Source organism: Lycorma delicatula, chromosome 3, assembly GCF_047948215.1.
Source record: "Lycorma delicatula isolate Av1 chromosome 3, ASM4794821v1, whole genome shotgun sequence".
NCBI lineage: Eukaryota > Metazoa > Arthropoda > Insecta > Hemiptera > Fulgoridae > Lycorma > Lycorma delicatula.
The window spans coordinates 173,192,902-173,213,921 of record NC_134457.1 but is presented as its reverse complement, the minus strand read 5'-3'; the positions used below and the strand labels follow the sequence as shown (position 1 = coordinate 173,213,921).

General features: G+C 28.0%; 1 protein-coding gene across 1 annotated transcript in view; it reads left to right on the top strand.

Moving 5' to 3' along the window:
- The window catches only part of LOC142321038 (uncharacterized), a 41,525-nt gene extending 20,948 nt beyond the window's left edge, over nt 1-20,577 (top strand). The window contains exons 2-3 of the mRNA XM_075359037.1: nt 12,811-12,908; nt 18,394-20,577. Coding sequence (XP_075215152.1) covers nt 12,811-12,908; nt 18,394-18,511 — 216 coding nt within the window. The 3' untranslated portion in view covers nt 18,512-20,577. The remainder of the gene's footprint in view (nt 1-12,810; nt 12,909-18,393) is intronic.
- The last annotated feature ends 443 nt before the right edge of the window (nt 20,578-21,020 follow it).

Genomic DNA, 21,020 nt, shown 5'->3' with positions numbered 1-21,020 from the left:
TTTCCTAACCACTGGATTTGATGAGGTGGACCTCAACTATGACCAGCTTGGTCACCTGATATGAATCTCTTGGATTTCTTTTTGTGGGAATGTATGAAAGCGTTAGTGTATGCACAAAGATCAGAAAATTCAAATGAACTTTTACAAATAATCACGCGGGCCACTGAAAAAATTAAAAGCAGCCCAAGAATGCTAGAAAATGCTACCTCATTTGTAACTCGCCGTAATGAAATGTATTTTCAGGTTGACGACGGACATTTTGAACAGCTAATATAATGCAAAAAAACTTATGCTATTCTAATTGGTTTTAGAAGTTTAGTTTGTTTTTATAATTTTATCCAACAATAGGGTTCGTTTTAGTTTAAAATTGTAATCCAGTATCTTCCATACTAAAAAATACATAATTTCTTGCATTATTATTTATTTTCTACTGGCTTTATTTAGATCAATTTTCTCAGAATTAAATTCTCTATCAATTTAACTAAGTTTTACTGACAATATAACAGTTATTTTACGCCAAAGCTAAAAATCTGATGTGGACACTACATGAATTCCTTGCACACCTATTAAATTACATATACACATTTTTAAAAGTACATAAAATTTTATTTCATTAATAACTTTTGATTTTATTCCCACATTTTTTTATTATTATAATTGAATAATTATTTATTGTAAAACGTTTTTACAATAACAGGTTAATAATTAATTATAAATCAATATATTTAAATAAAAAAAAGTAGATGAAGTCGGATTTGAACTAATGTGCCTTCCCCTTGTAAGATATAATTATTCCATTAATAAAAATTTTATTTGACTATAACTCTGGAATTAATGTAAATAAGTACCACTTATGATATATCGTCGAAAAGCTCTCAATGAAGACTTATTACTGAAGTTAAGAAAAAGTCCAAAATCCAAAACATTTGGATTTTGGACTTTTTTGGGCACTTTTGGTGCAGTTGATTGCAGTCAAAAGAGGAGGTACACAACTAGATGTTACAACAGTCCTAAATCCAAAATTTCAACATCCTAATCGTTTTTGTTATTCATAATACGTACGTACGAGAAAAAAATAACAAAATAATTGTGAGGCCTAAATTAAAACATGAAAAAGTTAAGAAAATTTATAACGCTCCAATTTCACGGATGCCTTTTGGTGGAATATTATCTTATAACAAGTTAAAAAAAACTGGTATGAATAAAATTTTCTTAAAATACAAATTCTTTGAGATACAGCTTTCTATTATTTCCCGATCTTTTCATATAGTTAGTAAAAAAATAAATGCAAAATTTATAACACATTTTGTGTGAATAACTTTTAAAATCAAAATCAAAACATTTCTATACATTCAGTATTTAGATAAAGTAATTTTCGTTAAAAAAGTCTTCCACTTGAAGTTTTTATGAAATACGCCTATGAAGTTTAGCAGAATCCTCCTCGGACACTTTGTATATTATTGTGTAAGAGGTGAAGTGAGCAACTTGTCTGAAGCATTCGCACGTTTTCATTTACTGTTTTGTCATTCATGTAAAAGTTACACATTAGTTCATTATGTAATAAAAAAAGTGACGATGATGTGGCGATGTGGATTTTAATGAGGAAATCTTAGTTATTTCCTCATTAAAAAGAATCTGATGTAGACATCACATGACTTCCTTGTACGCCTATTAAATTACATATACATATTTTTAAAAGTACATAAAATCTTATTTCATTAATAACTTCTAATTTTTTCATATTCTTTTTTTTATTGGTATTATTTATTAATTAGAGATTAATAATTTTATTAATGAATCAATATATTTAAATTTAAAAAAAAAGAAATGAAGTCGGATTTGAACCGATGTGCCTTCTCCTTGTAAGAACAAATATTTCATTAATTAAAATTTTATTTGGCTATAACTCTTGAACCAATGAAAATAAGTACCACTTATGATATATTGTCGAACGTCTCTCAATGAAGGCTTATTACTGCAGTTAAGAAAAAGTCCAAAATCCAAATTTTTTGGATTTTACATACGTATGTACAGACGTCACGCCGAAACTAGTGAAAATGAATTCATGGTGATCAAAATGGATATTCCGTTGAAATCTGAAAACCGAAACTTTTCACGATTACAATCCTTCCTTGTACGATTCGTACAAGGAAATAAAAAGATATAGAAGAAAAAATCTACTTTGATTTGTTAAATTAGTTATAAAAGATAAAACTTTAACGACTTCCTTTGTATGCTAGAAAATGACTCATTTTTAGGAAGTCATAATAAAATGTAGTAAACACTTCAAATAGAAGTATTTTAGATAACTTGAATAAAAAAATACATAAAAAGAATTAATAATTTATTCTCCCTTTTTTTTCTAAATTTACAATTTAGAGAGAAAAAAATAACAAAATAATTGTGAGGCCTAAATTAAAACATGAAAAAGTTAAGAAAATTTATAACGCTCCAATTTCACGGATGCCTTTTGGTGGAATATTATCTTATAACAAGTTAAAAAAAACTGGTATGAATAAAATTTTCTTAAAATACAAATTCTTTGAGATACAGCTTTCTATTATTTCCCGATCTTTTCATATAGTTAGTAAAAAAATAAATGCAAAATTTATAACACATTTTGTGTGAATAACTTTTAAAATCGAAATCAAAACATTTCTATACATTCAGTATTTAGATAAAGTAATTTTCGTTAAAAAAGTCTTCCACTTGAAGTTTTTGATTAAAAAAATCACATCTTTTTAAGTTAAAAAAAATTTGGGGAACATTTACAAAGTAAATAATCATCGAAACCAACAGTCTGCTTGGTGAACAGTAACGATTAAACATATATAAGAATAAAAAAATATATACATTTGGGCCGAACGAGAATTTCTTTTTGAAGTCGGTAATATGATTTCCAGGAAGATGAAATTTTGAGATATCTTTTCCCCTTGTTTAAAAAAAAATTCTTGTGTAGTTTAGCCTTTTTTCCTAATTCACAAAAAAAAAACGATTTCGAAACAAATATGCTGCTTACGAACCCATTTTTTTTTAACTTTATCTGTTATAATTTTCTTAAATTATATTTTCACTAAATACACCATTAGCTGGACATCTGAATAAAGGAATAATTTAATATTTTTTTGGCTGATTTCTATTTATTTAATTATTGTTTTCTTTTTTTAGTATCTATTCTACGTGACATTCTTTAGATTTACGAGTACGTAAAGGTATTTTATAAATTTACATAATTAAGTCCCGTTTTTATTTTTTGGTTTGTTTTTTGATCTGTTCTGGGACGACTGAACTATCTTTAACTAAAATTATTTTGAGGAGTGGCATTTAATTTTAAATGTAACAGTATCAAATAAAAGTAGAAATCCGTTTTAAACATCTAAGCGTGACATTAACATCCTGTTCTACATGTAGACCTACTATAACTGTAACGTTTTAGCACATATCTCATTTAATTTCGCTAATTTCGCTTTCATTGATAATTTCCGATTTACAGATCCATTTAATAGATTTTTTCAGTTTGATTTTTTATTTTTACAGTGTAGTTTTATTTACTCAATGGTTAAAAACTAGTTAAATATAAGTTATTTTCAAAACCTCATGACTTTTTATACGGTTTCTGATGTAAAGAAATAAATTTAAACATGTTTTTATAGGAATAAATAATATAAGATTTTAATACAAAGTAAGCACTGCTATCAAATATTCTGTTAGAATCCCAAAATTTTCCAGGTCACTTTACTATCTTGGGTATGATATTTTACTTGAACTTAAAACAAAAGTGTTACTACAATTGGAATAATGATTCTCAACCTTTTTAACTCCATGACCCCCAAAAAGTAAAACAAAAAAATGATAATGAATACTTCGCCACCCTTAAACCCCAACCCAATGAAACCTAGTTAAAACTATTTAGTTGCATTGGTAGCGACAGGTATGAACATGCATGTATGAAGTGTACAAACGAGCAATTTACAGGTTCCAATCTGATGTGTACGAGCTCCGTGTGATTTGGTCTGCTTGCATAATATTCATTGTGAATGCGTCATGTTTGAACATGCGTGTGATATGTTTGAACACATCGTGCTCTCAGCAGCATAAAAGAGGCGTAAGGAATTGCAGAATGTCAGTTTAGTTCTGAATGTGAAGCACGCATCTGTTGCCTTTATTTAAGTTTTAAAAAGCATAGTTTCATTGAAAATAATAATAATGCTCATTCTCTCGTAAAGAAGGTGGTAGAGGCCTCCTCAACCTGAAGTCACTTTGTAACAGACAGATTGCATCAATGAAGAGATATTTTCTTTTCAGGTCTGAAACATCGTCATTGCACAAAACAATAGTTACATCTGACAAGGACTACTCCCCTCTAAAACTGAATGATGACAATTTCTACCCCAATATCATTACAACCAGTGATAGGATTCAAGCATGGAAATCTAAGGCACTCCATGGTAGATTTCCCCATTCTCTCGAAAATGCTGATTATGATGTATCTACGCGTTGGCTATAGTATGGGTCTCTATTTGGAGAAACTGAAGAGTTTATCCATTCCTTCCAGGACCAGGTCATTGCGACAAACAATTACAAAAAGTTAGAAAAGTTACAAAATCAGGACATCAGTGATGAGTGCAGAGTGCCATAAACCATCTGAAACAATTGGTAATTTGATAACTGGATGCTCCAACTTGGCTAACACAGAATATCTGCATCGCCACAATCTTACTGTAAACACTGTTCAGCAGGCATTGTCATTAAAATTAGGACTTGTAGATGCCAGGAAGCATTATCCTTATAATGAATATAAGGCCAAACCTACATCGGAAAATGAGCATTATAGATTGTATTATGATCTCCCCATACATACTGACAAATATGTTGCAGTAAGTAGGCAAGACATGGTTCTACACAACATTAGAGAAAAAACTGCTCTTCTCATTGATGTCACTCACCCATCAGATCACAATATTAATAAGGCTGAAACAGATGAAATAACCAAATACAACCATCTGGCAATAGAATATAAAGAAATTTACAGACTGAACTCAATAGAAGTTATTCCCATTGTGATAACAGCAAATGGATTAATTAACAAAAATTTAAAGAAGTACATAGAAAAGGTTGGACTGGATCTAAAGTCATAATTACAAAAGGCCAAAAATCGGTAATTCTGGAAACGTGCAGGATTGTATGTACTGTGTTAAATGCACCACAGCATTGAATGAGGTGTGCCCCAATGGCCCCTCATACTGAAATTTCGGATGTGAATCTCCGAGACAAAAAATAATAATAATAATTGAGGTTTTGATTCTTAGTGTGTTGTTAAATGGTGTAACTGATTTTTTTTCCAATTAGATTCTTATGCAAAATGAATAATTTGTGAAAAAATGAAGCGCGCCATCTTCATCCAGTGAACTGATTGGAAAAAAGACGTTATTGTACAATGACATTTATTTAAATTATGGTTTTACCTTATTGGATGGAAAGACACAGTATGTTGCTTGCCTTCAAGTCCTCTCCAATGAAAGAATGAAGCTGTCAAAATTAATTTACACTTGGAATCTAAACGTCCATTTGCTTTATGATCCGGATGTAAAAACAATGTCTTTTTAACGTTTTTTATGAAGTACTAAAAACTATAACATAGATTGGACAAAATGTATTATAGCATGTAGTGGTGGTGCCAAGGGCGATAACAGGAAAGAACAGTGAATTCTGAAAAAATTAAAAGATTGTCTTATGTAAAGGGGAAAATGGATGCATTGCTTCATTCATAGACATGTTCTTGCAGCAAAAAATATGCCATAAAATCTCGAACAAATTCTTTGTAAAACTCTAAATTTTATTAAAAGTCAATTATTATACAATAAAACTATGAGATGAAATGGTCGAAAAGAAAAAAATCTCTTCTTTTCCATATAGAAGTCAGATGGTTATCACAAGGGAAAGTGTTAACCTGGTTACTGGAATTACAAGATGAATTATTAATATTTTTCCACAAATGCCATTCTCAATGTTTTTGCAGAATAATGAGTATGTGTTGTTGTTGGCTTACCTAGCTGATGAATTTTCACATTTAAACAACTTGAAAGTGAATTTACAAGGACATGATAAAAACATTTTATTAATTACAGACAGAATTCATGCTTTCATTATGAAGCTTGATAACTGGATTATTCGCCTTCTAAGCAAAAATTTTTATATGCTTTCACTCACTTCTTATTATATTGAGAAAAATTTGGATGGAAAAGACACCAAAGTGTCTTTGGTGCTTTTTCATGCTATCAAACTGCTATCACAGTTTGATAGCATGAAGATGCATTGCATGAGCTAAAAATTCAGTTGGTGGAAAGTTTTCTGGAGGATAAAAATGATTTCTCAAAGAGATGGGTATTGAATCCATTTAGTGTAAACGATGTTGCAGCTGCTAACTTACCATAATAAATTAGAAAAAAGATAATAAATCTAAATCAAAGTAAAATAAGCCCTTGTTACTTTCCATGGGAATTATTCGATTGATTTTCATATGCTACATAAGTTTAGGAATGTTGGCTAAAAACAATACTTAAAATTTCGAAGATAGAAAATGCTTTTGATTAATGGAAAAGATCCTGTAATTTTTGTCATTCTTCAGATAATTATAAAAAAACATATATGCAAAGTATATTTAACTCCAGAAAAAATATTAAAAAAACCATTATGTAGTAAAGTATGAAATCTTTTGTGGAAATCTTTTACAAGTGATTTGTTATTTTAGAAGTAAAACTGCAATTCAACCAGTCTATTAAAACTTTCTAATATAAAGTAAGCGTTTTAAAAGTTTGTGGCTTTCTGAACTTACCTTACTTGTGATAATTTTTTTTTTCACTTCTGGACTTGTTAGAGACAAATGCTACAATTCTATCAAACATAAACTTTTTTTTGAATGATAATTACAATTTTTCTGAGTATTTACCTTTTTACATTTAACTAGCATATTAACTTCATTATTCTAAAAATATAAAACCTGTAGATGATTTTGCTTTATTGAAATCACTGATTCATCCAATGTAGAAGGGAACACAACTTTGCAGTATCTGAAATGAACTACTCATTATAACAACTATCACCAAGGAAATAATTAAAACATAAAAAATTAATTGCCTCTACTAAATTCTAGTAATTAAATTAACAAAAAAAAATTTTATAACTAATTATAACTTATCAGTAATTTACGTTCATATAGGTCTGTACCAAGCAATTTGAAAATGACAGTGTAATATGTTTAGACCATGAGTATTCTCATATCATTCTGACAACTTAAATATTATGGTTATAGGTAAGCTCACAAAGTTAAGTAATTTAACTGATTAGTGTGTAATTACTATTCATGTATGACATCATTCAATATCATTACATCTAAATAGATATGATGTTATCTTAGATAATTGTGCACACAAGTAACATTTACTGAACAGTTTGTATTATTTTACACTCTATTAATTAACACTGTGCTACAAACATAGTGCTTCTGCCTAACATCTGGAAGGTTCTGGAGTCAAATCCTGATCAGGCTTTACATTTTTTCACTTGCTACAAAATTAATAAAAAAAAAAAGAAAAGAAATGTGGTCCAGTTACAGCTATCCTGGTTGGTATAACTGGGCTTAGGCCTACTAGAGCAAGAATAAGTAAAATAAATCATGGCTATATTTAAAACATAAAATATATATTTCATTATTGTGGTTAACAATATTGGTTTATAAATAAATAGAGTATATTAACTGTGATGATCAGGCTCTTGACATCTGCTTGTGTGAATGTAATTTTATGCTAAATGTATAAAAATCAAATTTACAAAATAATTTGATTATTCTGATTTATAGTGAATGTAAATGAAGGTAGATTTTTTGAAAATTTTTCATAGATGGTAACTTCTAAAGAGATAACTACTTTAACCTTAAAAATTTATTTAAAAGATAGTTTTTTATAGAACATTATCATTTTATTTATGCACTGTGGTGCACTGCATGTAGGAGGGATTAGGAGAGCTGGCTTTACACAATAGTTATTTAACAATTAAGTTTTTGTGCAGTTATTGGATAGAGAACAGAGTACCTTGATTAATCCACAGAAGGCCCCGCCAGTAGTCGATTCCTAGAACTCTCTACATCTCTGACTCTATACATCTCAGCATGGTAGCATAGTTTTGTATAGTCTGATCTATTTCCAAAAAATCAAAATTAAAAAAGAATCAATGATAAGGAGAAAAGGGTAGATAGTGATCAATTCACTGAGGGACTACAGTATAAAGCAATCCCCCAAGAGGGTAGCTCCTGACACTGACTGGTAATTCTACCATTGGCTAGACTGGCCCATTTTGGCCTTATCCATATTTCCTCCAAAGGCTGGCAGATTTTTACCCAAAATGGGAGGAAGACATGACTCATCACTGGTTTTTTGTTGACGATATCTGAAGAAACGAATATAATTATATTTCTAGAAATTAAACAGCCACCTGAGAATAGGTTCAGGGTTTCTAAAGGAACAACATGGCTCATTGCTAGAATTGTGTGGCTTGTGTTGGTATCCATCTAAATTAGATTTAGCTAAATCTGATTAAAAAGAGTAATGATATCTAAGTCGCATACAAGGTCATCCTAAATCAGTTTCTCTTTTTATAAAATATTGGCATGTACTATGATAGTGTGTTTATCTTATTATTATAATTTTTAATTTTTTGAAGTTTTAGGGGATCAACTGCTGTGGTCATTAGCCCCTTTCCACATCAAAAATAAAAAATAAAAATTTCTTTCCTCCCTGTTAAAAACACTATCCACAGAGTCAGTAGACTAGTTTTGTCATAACAGATCATCCAAAAATAGACTTATCAAAAGGTTATTAAAAAACCCCAAAGAAAACACAAGATGACAAGGGTGTAAAGAGCTCTTGCCACTTAAAATACTATAATTTAACATATAAAAAAACAATTCTAAACACTTAGTGTTAGAAAACTCTTAAAATCTCTCAATCCATTTCCAATGAAGTGTTGTCATAAACTAACAAAATAAATTAAAATATTAAATCACAAAATTAGATCAAATCACAAGACAACTAATTTCTTAATTTCTATTGCCTGGGTTTACCTTTAGGCCATCCTTTCTTTCTTCTTTTTTCCATCTTTCTGAAGGCCTTGATGTCGAATTCCAGGGTGTTTGAGGCCTCGGAGATGGATTCTTCTGATCCTTTGCAGTAAATCACGGAGGATCTCCTGCTGCCAGCATCAGATGATACTGGCTCTGATTGTGCGGTCAGCAGTGCGTCAGAGTCAAGATTCGATGCATTGCCTGCTAAAGCTTATGGAATGGCTGAAGTGCCTACCTTCTCATTTAAAGGCCTCTGTGCCTTCGGATGCATCGTTGGACATTCAAAGTCCTCCTTTTCTAGTAGTTTAGTTTCTGATCTCATTGTTGCTAAAATGGGCATTTTCTCTATTTTGACTTTAACCTGCTTTGATTTAGCTTCGACCTTCTTCTCTGTTTTAACCTCACTTTCACTATTCTTGCAACTGGTTTGCTGGGTTGCACAGAACTCTTACATTTGGAAGCATCTGCTTTCTTCTGTGTTGATTTTAAGCTGCTTTCTCTTGATAGTCAACTATTAAATTTTTAATTGTTGATGCATTTGACCATGCACGCTAAAACTGGTGACAATTTAGAAACAACGTCCTCTGGTTTAATTGAAGCTGAAGGACCTGCAGCAACCTGTGCATTTGACACAGTCTTCGACGTTCAGCCAAGCACAATTTTCCTTGCTATAAAATAGTTGACTTTCTGTGAACTCTTGATCTCTTGTACAGCTACTTCTTGTTTGTAAATCAGACAATTCCTAGATCATGCAGAATGGTGCCCATGACAACTGACACACACACACACACACACACACACACACACACACACACACACACACACACTTTTTTTTTTACTGAATAATTACTCAAATCTTATAAAAAATAAATGTTTCTTATATTTAGATTCTTATTATTTTGTAATTAATGTTAAAAAACCTCTTAATAATAATTAATAAAATCCAAAGCAGAATAAATTGTAAGCTGAAAAGTGGAAGAAAGAATCCATCTAGTTGTGTAGATGTATATTAAGGATGTTAAATTAATACCAAGATTTGTAGAAATACATTACAATTTTAGGTTGCAAACAGAAATTTATAATTAAATTTTTGTTATTATTCTATTAAAAATGTTTGATTAATTCTAGAAAAGACAAATAAAAATCTTTGATGGAAGTTTTTATAAAGTTAAATATTCAGTTAAGTTCATTTTAGTTAAATTTAAGTTTAATATATGAGTGCAGTGATTTCAATATGATCTCCAAGTCTAATACCTTAGATACATTAATTCCCAAGTACCACTCATAACATTAAGAAAATTCAGACAATAGTTGAACATCAAATGCACAAGACAGAGTGTTGTGTTACAGTTGCCATCTGCAAATAAAAGCAGGGACATTTTATTAGTCATGCATTAATACCATTAGTAGGTGTTACACCAAAAGTAAACAGAAGTGAAAAGAACTGAACATATGAGAGATGAAATAATATTTGTATAAAAAGACAAAAGAAGCAATAAAAGCAGGTTAAACTAGTACCATCGGCAGACTGTGCCATTTACCAATGTATTCTCTTACCTTACTTTTTCTAGAGTATTGGACTGTGTAAATGAATAAAAAAAAAAAAATATTAAGCATACCTTAACTTAATATGTTTGCATAACCAAGTCAATGAAATCTGTCTGTTTATTACTGTGATATGTACACACCACCACTGAAATATTTCAATTAAATGAGTAGGATCATCCAGTTACTTTCACTCAAGAGTAATTTTAGTAAGATGATAATTCCAGAAAAAGTTTTTCTAGAGTTATGTGCCACTGTGTTTTTAAAATGAAAAAAAAAAACATTATTTTTAATACCAACACCATAGGTTAGAATAAAAAAAAATTGAATCATATGAGAAATCTTCAAATGTATAAAAAAATTTAGTAAGGGAGAAAATAATTGTATTTAATCATTAATGGATAATACTCTTAATAAGCAATTTTTTCAGCAACTATAAAATTATTTTGGTGTATATAAGATAATGATATATAATAAATTAGTAAAATAAATCTATCCATGTATTTTTTCAAAATTACACCATAGATCTGCATCTATAGTAGTAGATGTAGACTCTAAACGACTAATCAATAGGCAAGTTACAAATTCAGATTTCAGGTTTTATTATTTATTTATATTTGTATATCTATGTATTTAAAATAAAATGTTTTCTGCAAAAATTCATATAATTTTTCCAGCTCACAAGAAGAGTAAGATCACTGAATTTTAAATATACTAAACCCTTATCAATAGGATTAATTAAAAAATGATAATAAAAACTGATAATGGGCAAGTCCTGACATTCATACCTTATTATCTGATAGTTCTACACTTGTAATATCTCAAGAAGTAACAATTTGATAATAAATCAAAGGGAAGATACAAGAAAATGTCTAAGGTTGAAATCATATTTGAAAAAAAAAATGGCTTCTAACACATCATCAAGTTCAGTAAACAATCTGTACAATTTCTATTTTTCTATGTAACTATAATTTTTGAATTTTTTATTATTTTTTTAAATGATCTGGGAAGTCAACATATTAAAAAAGTATTACTTTAAATTACTATCAGAGTTTTTTGAAAATTTCAAATTGATTATTTTAATTAAACATAAATGTAATTCTAGAAGATCTTTTAGAATTACTTTTAAAAGAGCTATTACAGCTCTAAAAGTTCCTTTATCAGTAGTGTTGGTGAATAGATGAACTACTGTGCCAACTAAAGTGAAACTTTAAAGTAACTCCTTAATATGGAAACCCCTTAGTATATGTGGTTGAACAGCATTATTTCATCTGAATTGCATTGTTCATCCAATATGTTTTCACCAAATTAAATTCAATTTCTAAATTTAATACTGTTTGAACCCGTTAAATGTGCTTAAATAATACTGCTGTTTCAGCAGTTAATTCAATATTGCTTTTATTACTTTAACCATTCAATATTGCCTACATCACTTTTATATGCTACATGTTAATTTACATTACATGGTTAATATTGATTGTATATGTATCCTCTTTTATGATAGATTCTTAGAGGTTGAATTTGCTCTGTGTATAGCTTGTCTATTATCTTTGAAACAGTAGCTAAATATGAATTTGGTCTGCTATACATAATAGTCAGTGCAGTAATTACAGTTTAATTCATATATTTTTAGGTTATCGTATTTATCAGTCAAGAAAATATTAATAAAACAATTATGACATGGATCATACTGATAATCATAGCCCAGAAATATGGAAATTATACTCCTACATGGTTTGCACTAAATATTTCACTGGGTAGACTAAATGCGAATTTTACTACAGATAAAAAATATACAAACAGAACCTACAACAGCATCAACCTTAATAAATCATATCTTAGAAATATAATACTAACGAAATATAATGCACAAGGACATTAACTTTCGATGTATCAAATTTTTATTAACGTAATGTTGAGTATGTTTCTGGTAGGGAAAGTAAAAGCTAAATTATCCCATAACTCTTAGATCGGAGTGTCTAGGGATTAATGGTTAATAATTAATTAATTAAATTAATCATTATACTGATATGCATACTTGCACATACAATCAATGATAAATGAAGGTAGTGTATATTAAACATAGGTATTGAACGGAATTATTGATGATCTGAACAGCAAAAATTAATTCTTAATTTATTTTTCAGGGTCTCATTTTCATTGGATTGATGTTGGTTATTACCACATTTCAAAGCACAGAAGCAACACTCCAACCTAGAGCACCAAATTTCCAGTATTTTGAGAGGTATTCATTCTAGTATTACTATTTCATTTACATTTTTCTGCATTGTTCACTTTTTCCTAGTTTACATAAAAACTTAGGGCTTATAAAAAATGTTTAATAAAAGAATAATAAAAACAGAATATATTTAATAACTAATAACAACTTTTTTATACTCAAAAATGTATATATTTAATCCATAATAATTAAAAACTGAATGCCTATCAAATTATTTTAAAAAATGGGTAGTATGCTTCCATTCCCTAATTAGTTGAGGCTATGTGGAAATTGTAATGTTTTACAACAAAGACTGATGCATAAATTTTTTGCTGTACACTATGTCCTACTTCTTTCATGTAACATTGATTCATGTAAAGTATTTTGATATTTTAAATACTGAGTCTCTTACCCTGAGAGTAATGATATTAAATATACACCTGGTCTCTGGTGAACAGAATAAGGATGTCATTTGCAGTATTAAATATACTCTGATGACTAGGCAAGAAGAAATAAAACAGTAATTTTGCTTGGCTAATGAGAAACCACTTCACTTGTCACTTCTCTAGTAAGTATGACATGGGATGCTTATTATTTTTGAGAATGGATCTACTGTTCTCAGGAATGATTTATTACTCATATAACTTGATTGGAACTGTTATAGTTATGGCAAACATAAACAAATTATGGTTTTATTACTATGCTTCATTTAGAGGTGTGACTTACAACCCCTTACATACTATTGAGATCTTTGCATCAGTGCATCAGTGCCAGTTGAAATTATACCTGGAGTGATTTTTTTTTGTAATTGGATTTTATTAAATGTGTGCAGAGAAGAGTAGAGTGGCTACCACAGAATGAGAGGTCTAAAGTCTAAAGTGTTTGTGGTAGTTACAAATATCTAATATAAATGTTGTGCATAATATTTTAATACTTTTGAAGAGGCAAAAATAAATTTTCAACAAAATAAATTTTGAAATGGCTCATCTCAAAAGTATTTTGTAACATGTAATACAGAAAGGTAGTGTACACACTTTGGAACCTTAGAAGTAATTTATTTATTTTTAATTTAAATTCTTGGGGTAAAAATTGTTGAGTTTCTATACTATTACTAAACATGAAAGCATCTATAACAGATAACACTTTAAGTTACTGTGAAAATAATGAAATTAAATAACAGTACATTTAACAAATTAAACAGAAACAACATTATTCAATTATGTTATATGTTAACTATGACAAGAAAAAAACATTCTTATCTATAGAAAAGTTGAATTCAAACTTACTAAATCTAAACTTTTATTTTTATTAATTAGTAAATTGTAGAATTGACAGCAGAACCTCCTTACTTTTTATTTATAAATGACCATTTTACACAGTTGTCTTAAAATTTTATCTTTATATGTTTTTAAAAAAGTTGACAACACAGTTAGGTTGTACGACTGTGTTGTCAGCCTACACAGTCACTTGGCTTACACACGCATACACACATAACTTAATTTACCAAATCAGTGCTACACTAGTGCTCCTTGTAACAGGGAGTGGTGACAGGGAGTACTATTGCCGCAGTACACCCACTTAGCCACTAGTTTAGACCATTTTTTTGGAGTGGGGGTATGATTTTTTTAAAAATTTGTTTGCAGATATCACTATTTTTTGATCATAACAAATATGACTAAGAAAAATAAGACCTTAATTAGGTGAAATCTTGAGATATTGAGGGTGACTTGCTCTACAGCCTCACTCCCTTGACCTTTTAAGCTGAAAATTTAATGGCATCAATGCCCCATATATAGAAGTGATCTGACCAAGTTTGGTCAAAATTGGTTCAGTAGTTCTGAAGATTTAAGGTGATTTAGAGTGTGACACCAAACCCACAAACGTACATAAGAACATCCGGAAAATTTCTATCTGGTTTTTTGGGTTCCTTAGGTGTCAAAACATCAAGATCCGTTGAAAAACGCATATGCCCATATTGAACCAATTACATTACTTTTCCTTCTAATGCTGTAGAGCTTTGCTGTAGCACTAGGCGGGAAAGTAAAAGAAAATCCAAGTTACAAATTTGTGACTTATATATATATATATATTATATACATAATAATGACCTAGTATTTAGTGTTAATATACAATACTTTCAACAGTTACACTTAATACATCTATTTTTTACAGATCATTTAATAACTGCTAAAATTAATTCATAAATGTACATTATGAAATGTAGTAAACTTCCTAAAAAAAAATTATTAACAAAACAATTCTATATTTGTTTCTATGTATATTGAAATATTTCCAGAAAATAATTTTTTAGCTTTTACATGAATAAAAGAAACTGATTTGTCAATGATGTTAGTGGCAGTCATTTGCGGTGGTTAGGAAACTTGTTTAACAAATGTTTAGAAAACAAATTTGAAATATTTAGGGTCAGTTTAATATGTTTCTTGACAAATTTTCTGTATGTAATTATTATATTATTTTTGTTAAATTTACGGCTTTTTGTTAGGTGAAAACTTTGAAAACTGCAGTTGTTTTATCAATAAATTTATAAAGATTGTTTCTGGTGCTGATTGGAGTGCTTAAATTTATTTTAAATATATAAATTCTGTCTTGGAGGAATATTTTTCATTAAACTTTAATTTTATTATAATTCATTAATTCAACAAATGTACATATGAGATTTACATATAACATATTTGTCATAAAAACATAATATAGATTAAAAATATTATTTACCTTATATTAAAGGAGTTTTCTAACATCCTCAGTTGGTACCGTTAACAAAACTACCAATAAAACAGCAAAAATAAAAACTTTGAAAAGATCTTTCAGAGGCATTTTTTCATATATTTAAAAAGAAAGTGTTCTGTTACATTTATTTTGAAAAGAACTTAACATTATGCACATTTCATACATCTAAAAATTTAATATCCATGAACAAATTTAAACTTATAAATACCACATACTTTTGTGTTGGGCATAATAACCTAATAGTTGTAGGTGACCAGACAATAACTTGGATACCATGTTGCTGGATAACTTAGTGAAAAATGAAGTAGTTTCTTGAACCTTCTTCATTGTATCAAATATATGATTTCATGTAACCATGCTAAGCCCTCAGTAATGCAAAGGATACAGTATGAAGGCCTACAAGGGATACTTGTTCTCTCTTCATCACAGTGACTGAGTGGCTCAATAATAGACATTATTGTTACTCTTAGATAAGATAATTTTGCCTAATGCCATTTACTCTCAGATCCCTCACATTAGTTGCATAAGATACCCTAGAATAAACAGTGTAAAGCATAAATTAATGTACACCTTCCTAGAGAAACAATGGCTATGTACATATTCAATGCTTCCACTAATTTTATATTATACATATTATATAACAAATAATTAAATAAATGTATGAGTTATATGGATTATCAAACTTCAAACAGCTCAATATTTCTGTCATATGTTACAAGACATAATAAGTATGTGAAATGGGACTTGATAATGATGAAAGAAATATTAAGACTTTCAGAAATTAGGTTGATTCAATTCAAAAGTTCTGATAATTAAGAAAATGCTAACAGTGTATCTATGGATAATAAATAGTACAATAAACATTTGTAACGGAAGTGATGAGTATCAGTCATATTGTCTGACAGTATGACTGATAGCCATCTCATTGTGAATCCTTTAGCAATTTAGATATACAGTTATTGTGATATAAAATATAGTTAGTCTTATTGCTATTTAATTTTAACTAGGAAAATATTTATGAGTAACAAAAGTTTTTCAAGTTGAATAATTTCTTTAAGTGACTGCTCTTTTTTAACTTGGAAAAGATGAGCAAAACAAAAAAATAACTATTTCTTAAAATTAGAGGGGGAAATAACTTTAAAAATTCAAATATGTTTTAGTCTAAAGCAACTGAACATGAGCATGCTGTATAAAAATATTATGTGTATGATATTTGATACAATTTTTCTTCATTGAACTGCAACCTGAGCAAAAGAAAATAAAAATTACAAAAATTATGAATCACTAAAATAGTAGATGAGCACTATCAAAAATTTCACAAATTACATTAAAAAAAATGTTTTATCACATTTAATTGACAAAATATTTGTACTAATGTATCAATTTGATTAAAGTTTATTTTGTGAGAAATACATCTCGTGTCAATAAAACACTTCACCTAAAGAAGACAAAAGGACATAAATGTTTTAAATTATACAATCAATATTTAAGATGAAAAAGCCATTTTATATGTTTTATTAAATTCACTTTATCTGTCTCTAGACAGAAGCAGGAAAGAAACAAAAACTGACCAATCACATCAGCATTGAAGTCATCAAATATTCATCTACACCATAAAAAATATTCAATTGTTAAAAAAAAACAATAATAAAAATATCAACATTTTTAAGGTCTATTAATTTCAAGTAATTGAATTGATGGAAACTGAAAAAATTGAAGAAAAAGATAGGAGGTTTCTTATTACCTTCTTCTTTGAGTAGATAGCAGCATTGTGCTAAATCATTAATCAAAAGCGTAACTCATTGTACAGTACGTCAGGTGCTTTATGTGCACTGCAGCTATTAAGAGATTGGGGCAAAGAGTACAATGAAACAAGTAATGCACTTCTTTGGTTGCGAAACAATGCCTAATTCATACTACCTTTACTCAGTAAGGAAAATATATAGATAAATAAAAACATTACAGTTTCTACATTATAGTACAGAAAAATATTTGAATACATTCTGTGGAATTAACATTTAATATTGTTTACTGTATCATTTATATTAGAAAGATTTCTAAGTAAATTATTTGGTATGGTTAAGTACCTAAAACAACCATTTACATTATAAGTGTAAACTCCATTAAAAAGATAACAATAACTACAGTTCCTCTGAAATAATGCCAAGGACCTACTAAGTATGATAGATTCAATTTCAGAAATCATGTTGGCTGTCCTGCTATTCAAGTTCTTGTTTTGATTTTTAGTTGCTTTGTTATACTCTGACATTGTGGTTTTGAAACTAAATCTGTTATACTGAAAATATTTTCACTGTAGCAAATGTATGATGACTCAGAATACTAAGTATACCATTTTTCTACTGTTAGTAAGCACAAAAAACAATTCCTTTAAAAATCAAATTTCTCTTATCAGTGTTATTACTACAAGTAAAATGCTACTTTATTTTCAGTATGAATTTCCAATTATCATGAAATTTAATTGTTTCATGATAATGAATATTCATTATCATGAATTCCAGCTAATCCTTGTTAGGATTAGCTAGGATTATAAAACAGATGGGTACTATTTTATAATCCCCATCTGTTTTATACATATCAAAAAAAAATATATATATATATATATATTTATATATAGTGTACAGTGTATATATATGCACACTGTTTAAAAGTTACACAGTACAATTAAATTAATAATTTAATTCATATTTTTAATTTTTTTGCTTTTTGATAGGTAACTGAATTACTTATATGTTTTCTTTTCCAGACCTAAATACAGATACCCATATTATGATGAAAATGGTCGTGGAAAATTACTTTATGGATATGGTGGACCAGATCTCTATCAATATAAATCATACTCACCTCTTGAAGGAATACATTAAATTTAAAAACAATTTATAATCATCAGCATTGTTATCATCATCATTATCATTGCATTCATTAAAATAATGTAGTAAGAATAATTAATATTATATTATATACGTAAAAATTATTTAAGGTTTAAAAATCATAAATAAATACTTAGTTTATAAGCTACCTTGCAATAAGGCCATGGGTGGTTACATGTTACCAATATGTTTATGATAAAAATAAATGACATAACTTGTATAAATATGTAATTAATGTAAATTGTTACGGCACGAAAGAAAATTGCTTTTGATTTATTTTTCTACACAAAATCATGACTAAAGTCAAAATTAGTATAAAATAGCCACTGACAAAAGATATTACTTTTTAAAATTCAAATTTTTTTATCTATGAACAAAAATCTTGTAGAGGTTATATAACACAATTAATTAGCTTATTGAATTAGATAGATGACAGTATAAAAAAAATTGCGTTATTTATATTTTAAAACCAAGAAAATGCCAATAATGAAGAATGTAAAATAACTTTTAGATGAAATTTGAAATTCACTTTGGCTCTAAGTTCTTATACTCTTGAATATAATATAAACAGATTGTTTTAAATCTAAATTCTATTAAACAAACCACCTGGTACAGAATATTGTGATAAGACATATCTTACATTAATTTTTGGAATGAAAGTACTTTCATGAAAAATTAAGGTAAGATATGCCTTAGCTCAATATTCTACACTGCCTAGTTTATTTAATAGAATTTAAATATAATTTAACAGTACACAAAAATAATATGAATCTTAAGAAAATTAATTTCAATAAAATAAAATAAAATAGATTGTTATGTAAATATTTCTATAACAAACACTAACAATTTTTTTTTTTTTTTTAGTCATTTGGAAAATTATTTGTTTGCTAATAATTACTATTGTACAACTTTATGAAACCCCTACACTTTATACTGTTAAGTAGCTTGTACAAAAAATATTATATTTTTTTGTTTAAGATTATTATATGATATATACATTTATAATTCTTTCTGAGTACTAAAAGTGATTTTTCACAGTTGAAAAGTTAAAGTAGAAGTAAAAAGATACAATAAAATCAAAATAAACTTGGTAATATGTACTTTTTTTATATACATCTCTTTTAGTTGTTTTTTTTTTATTTGGACGTATATAACTTGATGTGTGTTTTAATGTTGAATGCTCTTCTTGATGTTATCCACTTAAGCAAAGTGCTTAAAAAAATATGATGACTGAACTTGGTAATACACAAGGTATATTATAAACTTGTGAAAACAGATTAAATTCTTCATTCCTAGATAATATCTACAGTTTTAGACTGGAAAAACAAATAGATAAAAAATTGTTGTCATAAGACATGTCTGTACTTTCAGAATTCCATTAAAGGTGCTTAATAAAAATTAATTTGAAAAGTACATGCATATTTATATATCTTTAAATGTAAATTTTATATTAATAAAATTACTTAGATAACACTACTGATATTCTAAAAAATAATGTATGAAAATAACATAAACAATATAGTATGGAAGTACCCTGACAATGCAAAATAATACAAGTTATGTCAAAATAGATAATAAGCTTTTTTCTTTTTTATAAATTACAAATTGTAAACATGCATTTCATTGCAAACTGTTATAATTTTTTTCTGCTTAAATAATATCTATTTGCAATACTGAGTTATTTATTGAATAATATGTTTATTGATAACTTATCTTTCAGTTTAAATCTTAATCCTTTTTATTATTTGTTATTTCCAACAAAGTATGATGTTATTAGTCAGTTATTGATTCTTGTTTAATGTATTTTTGTGAATATTATTTAGCATTAAATACAATTATCTTTCATTTTATTAATTGTGATAATTGTAAAATTATTATTTATTTTTATTTATACATATATATTTTATTGTTTGTTCTTTTTTAAATTTATATAAGCATTATATTTTTATTACTGAATATTTTATTGAATACCCTAAAATATAATATATAAAGTAATTTGAAAGTAATATGTAATTATATTGGGTGGTTGCAATAATAAATATACATAGTATATTTTTTTATTTTTTGTACTTTCTTTTTTTGTAAAATTACTTTCTGTTCTTCTTTACCTTTTGCCAATATCTGTATACATATATTTTGACTGCTTGTATTAACTCAGTTTTGACATGCTTACAATAATCATTTTACTTGCCACGACTGTTTTGTTTGTTTCTGACTGGTTTGATATAGAGTAGCATCTTTTTTCAAGATATTTAGTAAAAGATAAATTAGTAAAATGTTTATTAATTTATATCTATATATAAACAGGTCCCAGAAGAGTAACTCCAGTATTTTTTATGATATCCTATGTAAAACACAAATTTCAGGTGTCAAAAAACAAGAATTTTTAGGTTTGTTGTACAACTTTGTTAAATGAAGGAAGAGTTAGGTACACAATAAATGTTGAAGAGTTGGTAACAAAACTTTTAAAGAATTTAATTCTGAAAAAATTAATTAATGTAAA